General features: G+C 40.5%; 1 protein-coding gene across 1 annotated transcript in view; it reads right to left on the minus strand.

The window, feature by feature from the left end:
• The window catches only part of agrn (agrin), a gene marked incomplete at its 5' end in the record, with an annotated part of 134,040 nt that overhangs the window by 45,690 nt on the left and 79,791 nt on the right, over positions 1-8,559 (minus strand). The window contains 5 exon segments of the mRNA XM_014010337.1: positions 694-1,071; positions 2,279-2,398; positions 2,977-3,091; positions 7,561-7,688; positions 8,023-8,073. Of these exon segments, the coding sequence (XP_013865791.1) occupies positions 694-1,071; positions 2,279-2,398; positions 2,977-3,091; positions 7,561-7,688; positions 8,023-8,073 (792 nt within the window).

Raw genomic sequence — 8,559 nt, forward strand, 5'->3', positions numbered from 1 at the left:
TCATTGGACTGCTCATTTTATTTTTAACAACATATGTCCAAAAAGTTATTTTGACAAACTATGATTTTGGGCATTATATGAATTCTGATATTTTGCACATAGTCCACCAGGAGGCGCCAACACAAAAGTCAGAGACTTCACATGAGATTTGGACCATCTTGTGGGAGAAAAGCAGATTACTTCCTACTCGCGAGCACCCCCTCTGGTGGGGAAACGTTTTTTCAGGGATACAAACTTTTTCAGAACACCGGTAGATGGCAGCCATTACAGACGAACATGTTTGTTGTTGTTCGAGGAGTGGCTCGGTCACACGCTAATGTCATTAGTTCGCTATCATTACTAAGGTGCAGGACTGCTTATCCCCCCTTTTTTCACATCATGTCGCCTGCCTGAATCTGTTATTATCTCACTCTGAATCACGGAGGAGTGTCAGAGGTAAGCTCATTTCAACTGCTTTTCACGATGCTCATTTCCGGACTCAGTCATTTTGATGATATTTCAGTTAAAATACATAAGTGAGAATATTTATCCGAGTATAGTACTACCGCCCCAACTTTATGGATGATTTTATGGATTAAATTTTACGTATTATACTTGAATAAATACGGTAAGCTCAGATTTTAAAAGTAAAAAATAAAGACAATAAATATTTAATATTTAACAAAAACGAAGCTCYAAAGCTGTCTGACTCACCCTTCTCACACACGGCCCCTCCTCGACCAGAAGGACACTTGCAGCTGAAGTCGCTGCCGTCGTCCTCACAGGTGCCCCCGTGGAGACAGGGGTGGGAGTCGCAGGGCTTGGCGGGCTTRTGCTGAGGCGTTTTCCGAACGCCACCGGTCGTGGTGGCCGGCGGCAGCGTGGTGGTGGTGATGGCGTGGCGCGGCGTGGTGACCGGCGCCGCTGTGGTGGTSGTCCGCCTGTTGTTGAGCGGCCTGCGGGTCGTGCCCGGCGGGCGGCGGGTGACGTAGGGGGAGGTGGCCGGAAGCCTGGTCGTGGTGATGGGGGCAGCTGTGGTGATGGCCGGTGTGGTGGTGGTTGTAGTGGTGAAGAGAGGGACGCTGGACAGGCCTAAAATAATAATAATAATAATGATACCACTTTACAATAAGGCTCCCCTTATAGATGGCTTATAAATAATTTATRGATCGGTTATTAATTCATCTGTGAACACTATAAGTCCTTAATAAGTTTTTCTTATGCATTAATTAAGAATGGGAAAGAGACAAAACTGGCTGGTTTCCTGCCAAATAGTGAGCCAAATATTACATCTAAAATGTTATCTTTAACATTTTAGACTAAGTTTCTTCTTTGTAAGCACAATAATGTATTGGAAACACATATTTTGCACATAATGTTGTACTGTATTATACATTTCCACAATTATCAATTATTTATTAATGACTAATAAATGTATAAATGTCATAAGGAAACCTTACTGTAAAGCATAAGACAGTAGGTACACTATTTATTAATGACTAATAAACGTATAAATATCATACAGGAGCCTTAATGTAAAGTGTAAAATAATACACTATATATAAGGCTCCCTTATGACATTTATACATGTTTATTAGTCATTAATAAATTGTGTATCTACTGTCTTATGCTTTACAATAGGCTCCCTTTGATAGTTGTGGATATGTATAATTCAGTAATATAGTACAATATTATATGTAATAATATATGGTACCATAATAAGGATAATAGGACTACAGATGTAAATTAGCAACTATGCTATAAWCTAGCTCATTTGCAGTCTATACAGAAGTATAAGATTGTTCATTAATGTTCACTGTCCTGATTAAATAAATAAATAAAAATAACAAAAAAATAATAATTAGGGATGCACGATATATCGGCATTAAAATCTGTATCGGACAACGTTAGTCTTTTTTTTTTTTATATCAGTATCAGTCCAATAAGTAAAACTGGGCCAATATTAACGCCCGACATTGATTTTCTGCATGTTTCCCTTTGTGTTTCTGTTTCAGGATGGAAGATGGTTGGTCGAGTGTGTTGAGCAGATAGAAATAATTTGTCAGTTTGTGTATTATCGGTAAATATCAGTTATCTGCCATAACAGCAATATTAGTATCAGATATCCATATAGATGAAATTTTCATATCTGTGCATCCCTAATAATAAAAAAATGCTCAAGTATGCTGAGCCTGTTCGTGAGATTTTCTACTTAAAACCTGTGATAAAGCACTTCATGAATAACTCAAAGTCTTTTTTTAAATCCTTTCACATTCCTGTTAAATCCACATGATATTACCATAATTAGTGAAGCCAATATTCTCGTTCTCGGGCTTCTTCACAGAGATGCTGGTGCCTTTGGAGGCCTTTAGCTGTTTCAGCAGGGCCTCTACGATGTCCTCCTCGGTGTATCGTGTCTCTACAATAAACAAAAAGGTACAACCACTCAGGACGAGGCCTCTGAGGAGCACTACAAAGCAAACACAGGACTCCAGCTCCTTTAATGCTACAATGAATACATCAAACAGCCTTGTGTATGACAGGTGGAGGGCCTCCGCGGACCACTTGTCCTCCAAACACCGCTTGTCCGACTTTTTTCCAGATGAATCGCTCTCATAATGTCAGCCGCAGATGTTTGTTTTACAGGCCATGGAGGAGCGCCAYGTAAYGGCATCCGTCGCCCCACATGAAGGGTGTGAAGGACGCTAAATGTTGCTCATAAAAAAAWWAWWAAAAAAGGAAAAGAGGATGGAGGAGCCTCTGGTTTGGMAGCACATTACGAAAATTAAAAAATACATATTATGGTGCATCAACCAAATTGTTTAAATACAATGTAWGTAGTAATTTTTGCAGATATTCAGAATAAAGAAGAAGATGCAATACCTTACAATATCTTAAAAAAAGCTTAAAAAACAACTTCTTTACATTTCTTTTTTTAATTATCAAGCGCTTAAGAACACTTTTCTAAATCTCTAAGTTTTGCCTTTGATGTCTCACCTGGTCTGAAGTGGGCCTCCACCACTGCCAAGATGGAGCGGCTTGGTTTCAGGTTGCGGACGCGAACGCCCATAAAGTCTCTGTGCACCGCCGACTTCCTGAACAACTCGTTTAGCTGGAGCAGAGAGAGAGAGGGACAGAGACAAAGAGAGGTGATGAACGAGGCGTCTAACGAGCTCCGAGCATTCGGCCAACAAAACCACACGCTCGCCTCGTTTGGGAGAAAGACTGCCGCTCAAATTGGTCCGACGAGAGGAAAGCCAATGGGCGTGGGAGCAGAAAGTGACATTTAGCTGGCTGAGGTGACATTCATTTTAGGAGCAAGTTTTCAGGAGCAGCAAAGATAAATGCCATCCCACCCTTTATGTTCTGATTGGTTTCACTTCCAGTAACTCACAGTGTTTATGACCCAACAGGACGGACGGCTTGGAGAGGAAGCTAATATTGGAGAAAATTAGGCTTCTTTTAGCACTGATGGTGCAACACTGATAACGTTGTTCCCTTTCTTGATGTCTAGAGTGATGTTATTCACTCTAGCTTGGTCTCTGTTTTAAGTGTGGTTGTTTGTCCTATCTGTTATTACTTTCTTAGTATCCTTTAAGTGTTTTTTTTTTTTTTTTGTCTGGTTGTCTCTTGGCAAAGTAAGAATTTCATTGCTCGAGGAAATATGTTTCATCTGTGTATTTGACAAACACTTTGAATCATTAAATCTTGAAAACCCTGAAGGGCCACAAGGTTCCTTTACACCTTTGGAAATCAGACCAAAATCATAGCCAATTAAAACATTCTCTAACCATTAATACACATGGTGTGAAAGTACATTTATATGAGCATTTACATACATATACACAGTATATAGAACAGTTAATTCAAGCATCATGCATTATTAAACATGAATAAACAATGGGTATGTTGGTTTTGAAAGTAACTAACCTTTACGGTCAAAGCATTAATAAATGTGTTAATTTATAACTCATTAGGTTTGAATCATACTTTCAGGATTAACTAACCATTTAATAATGATTAAGTAAGGCTAAACAGGGCTAAAGATGCCAGATCTCATTTGATCTCGGAAGCTAAGCAGATTCGGGCTTGGTTAGTACCTGGATGGGAGACCAACTTGACCATGTAGGAGTTTTACCCACTTTATATTAGCAATAAAAAACCTTTGACCATAATAGGTCATAGGTTGCCTTCTGAAGGATGACAAGTAGTAGAAGTAAATAGTGGGTAGTTATACAGTATTAATTTAAACTAAAAAAAGAAACATAACTCTAAATCCTCTCTAACTGCATCAATACCGTATATCTACTTTTTGTCATTTTCCTTCAGCTGCACATCTAACGCCCTCTCTGATGTAAAGAGCCAAATTTACACATACTTTTCAAATATTTAGAGGGCACGCTTTAACCACTGTGTTTTCTGAAACAAATGCTAAACAGACTGCCTTTAAAGAGCTTTAAGCACCACTAACAGAGGACTTTTTTATTATTTGACGGATCAAATACGCGCCTGTATAATGAACACATCAGGGAAATGTGGGATTCAGTATCTTAGCCAATGAACTTGATTAGTAGACAACTTTCAAACCTCCTGAGTCACAGCCGCTTCGAAAGAAGTGAGCGCTTAATGCGAAAGGAAAGCTGCCGATTGGTCAGCGAGAATGATGATTAAGTGCATTTTGTCGAGCTTGAGCATTCGGCGTGTTAAAAGATTAATTTCTTGTGCCGAACGCCTCCGATTTGTGGACTGAGGCGCAACGACGAAGGTGGGAAATCCTCCAAAGCTGGATTAGAGCTGAAAGTCGCGGGTGCACAAAACTCTCACAAAAGACACGCTTCCTTCTTGTGTTCTTCCTCTCAAACGTTGCAGTTTATATATAAAAACACGAGCAGAACGCCGCGCCAAAGAAACGCGCCTTTTTTCATGTAAACGGCCCGCTTTTATTTTTCGAACGCACTTCAAGTCTGTTTGTGAGGAGCTCAGTTGGTGGTGCTGGAAGATGAAGAGGAGGGGTGGCTGCTGTCAAGTGCCACACCGGGCTTCAAGAGACCCACAGGCTGAGAGCGTTAACGAGCACTCACACACACATGCACAAATCGCTGTGAGGTAGCAGATTAGGTCCCAGTGGGGGCTAGTGACACCGATTTAACAGCTGGTACATGTGTACAGTGCACACAAACTAACAGTTCCCATTTTATCAGAGGAGCAAAGTCCTGGAACAGATACTTGTTCAAAGGCCTCAGATCTGAAGAGAAAACGGACTAATAGTGGACAAAGCCAGTGGTGGGGGGGCTCTGTGCCACTCTGACTTTGACTTGCTAACTGCTTTTTTTGTATCTAGTATTAGAAGATTCGCATCTACAAGAAAAAAAAAGGACTTTAAATCTTTAAACAGTTGCAAAAAATTTTAATTAATCTCAAAAGAAAAACCACTTTCAAGTATTGTGAAGTGTTCGGCAAGCAAACACACAGAGTCTACAGAGAGGCGTTAGAAGCGGTCTTATTAAACTCGGAGAGTGTTTCTTCAAGCCAAGCAAGCCAAAATCTATAAAAGTGCTTTAATTAATCAGTTATTTCTTTAAAAAGAAATAAAAGCTGGGATTACAAAGATACACTGCCAACGAGAGCGAGAGAAAGTTGAAAATAAGCAGTAAAAAATAAAAAAAACTGCAGTGAAAAGCCTTGTTTTTCCTTCTGATCCGCTGACCTGGGTCATAAAAAATGGAGTTGGATTGTGGAGAGTAATCTGTTCTGCAGATCACCTGATAGAATAGATTGCAGATATGTTCCTTTTTATTAAAAATCAAAAAAGAGCCAAGGCATGGGAGATGATGTATGCTCTCTGATCAGAGAGAATAAATGCATTCTTTTTTTTAAATTATGATTTCTGTTTTTCTATCAGACGTCAGAGAAACCGCTCGGGCTCAGCGTGTCAGGCTGATACTCGGCAGCTTCTGAGGTGTCGAGTCGGTAAACTGTGTGGCGATACCTGCACGAAAGAGCTGAAAGAGTTCGATGAGACGGGCTCTCCGCGAGGAGTTTCTTTGTGTCAGGACGCTTCGGAGTCGTCGTTTTCAGGAGCTTTTGGCCTCTTGATAAGAACAGTTTTAGAAAAAACCTTATACGTTCAGGGAGACTTTTTTTTATTTATTTTATTCTTCCAGTGGCCACAAAGTGACAACTTTGACTTGAGTCAGTTGTCAGCTGGACACTTGAGGGCAGAAAAACAAGCTGAAAATACAGCTTATTGAATTATTTCCAAACCTAAAACCTGTCATTGTTTGCTCTGCCTAAAGTTTTTTTTTTTTTTGCGGTTAAAAACAGCTGTCAGCTGCTTCTGGATATGCTTAGCTTAAGAGTTATGTTTGTGAGACTAAAAACCAACAAGTAGCKAAAGAAGTGGCTTTTAGAGCTGAGTGATACTTAAAGCTGTGATTGTTCTGTTTGTTAAAACAAGCTCTTTGTCTTCATAGTCATTGTGTGAATCAGTGCATTCACTCAGTTGCTTTTCTGCTTTTCATCTACATATTTTTTGTTATCTAAATAAATGCTTCTGCATACTTTGTGCTTTTTAGCCATTTATACATGCATTTACCTTTATTTTGACACACGCATTTTAGTGATTTTTGGCCAATTGCATCACAGAAATGGCTGCACCGACCAACATGAAATTTGGCGGGAMTTTAGATGAGTTCAAACTACACTGTGCCATCCAACGGTTTTATAATAGACCCCATACTTGAGGAGGGGGCTCCATCTAAAAAAAGGGGTGTCTGGACATATAAAAATGCTTATAACTCAAAAAAAAAAAACTATTCAACATAGGAGCTTCAGATTTTTCTTTTRTTTGTCGTTTAGCTCTGATGAGGGGCTATCCATTGGGCCCACCATTGAGCCCCCTCGAAACCCCACCCAAAACAGCAAATCCGTTCTGGTGAGTTCTGGTAAATTGGTGCTTTGGGAACATGCGGGGGTCATATATGCTACAGCTATGTGGTATCTAGTTTACAAATATCTTAATCAAAAGAAATACATAATTTTTTTTAACTTGTTACGTATACTTACACTATTTTTATTTTCTTATGCTACTCTTTAGCTACTCTTTGCTACTTTTATAGCTACGGTCTTGCAGCTTTAGCTAGCCTTTTGCTTTCACTCGTCAGCYATTTGTGCTTGCGTSKGTTTTCTCCGGGTACTCCGGTTTCCCCCACYCCTAAAAACATGTACAATAGGTTGCCTTCAGGCCCAGGCCTCCCTTGGARAAGAGATCTGAGATCTCAACGGGAYKTGCGTGGTTAAATAAYGGTAAATAATAAATAAATTTCTAGTTTTAACAAGCGTTCTGCTTCTTTCAGTTTCACCTTTAACAAATTTGAGYGAAGTTGTTCAGCATTCACAATGCAATTTTCCAATAAATTCTATTTCTCAAGTCAAATTTGTTGTAAATTTTGAATATCTAGTAGTTTAATGTTAGGGACTGAATACTTACTAAATAAAAGGGAAATTAAAAAAATCACATAAAGACAAAGRAGACAATGGAAAAGACTTGATAAAGGCAGGACAACAAGACGGGGCACTTACAGCGCTCTCTATGCTGCGGGCCGTCTCTCCAAACAACTCCGATTTTTGGTCGTCCATCTCAGGAGTGTGGAAAATCTCCTGCCCTTCCACCTGGTCAAGGTTCAGGAAGCCGGAGAACTTCATGGTCGCTGAACAGAGAAAAGGAGAGAATAACAGATATGATTCTGAARCCACACTGCAGCTTAAAGCCTTTTCTCCTACCCCTCAGCTCCCTCTGCCTTCACATGGTGCTCGTTTCGGGGATAGGGGTGAGTGATGGATTGTGTGTTTGCGTCTCTTTGACGGGTAAGGTTAGTGAGCTGGTTGCTGATCACCTGGGGGGGTGGGAGGGGGAGCAGCGGGCTGGAGTTTGGCCGCCAAAGGTTAAGGTGATGGTGAGGGAGGTTGGTTGAGGTGAAAGAGGTGAAGTGTGAAATGTGAAAGAAAGAACAAACGAAGGAAGGTAGAGGAAAAAACACGGACCAGTGTTACCAGATTCAGAATCGTCCCAAAAGTTGACTTTAGCACGGAGGGCTGGGTAAGAAGACAACAGGTTAGACAGAGGCACAAAGAAAAAACATTACACACGCAAAAAAAGAAAACAGCCTAGAGGCACACAGAGCAGCACCTTTTTCTATAAAGGGAGAGCCTCCRTGTGCAACCTTGGGGGGTTATGTTGTCAAACATATATCAGCTTTTTATATGGTTTCTTCATAGTGCTGCTGGTGAGACGAGGGCTTGAAATAAAGCATAGAGCATGTGTGTGTGTGTACGTGTGTGTGTGGTAAAGAGGAGCATGAGAGAGGCTGACGCCGAGCTTCCATGCAGCTTGTAATCAGCAGAACAAATTGCCCAAATCAATCACTGCTGCCCCTGCCTGAGCAACGGCAGCGAGAACGGGAAGAGCACTTGTATGATTATCGTGAGAGATAGTCGTAATTGTCTCCTTAATGTCGCCAGACCGATGACTGACACAGTCTAGTTAAAAATGCATGAAAAGGACAGCAGACACTAGCAACA

This window comes from Austrofundulus limnaeus, unplaced genomic scaffold (assembly GCF_001266775.1).
Source record: "Austrofundulus limnaeus strain Quisiro unplaced genomic scaffold, Austrofundulus_limnaeus-1.0 Scaffold68, whole genome shotgun sequence".
NCBI lineage: Eukaryota > Metazoa > Chordata > Actinopteri > Cyprinodontiformes > Rivulidae > Austrofundulus > Austrofundulus limnaeus.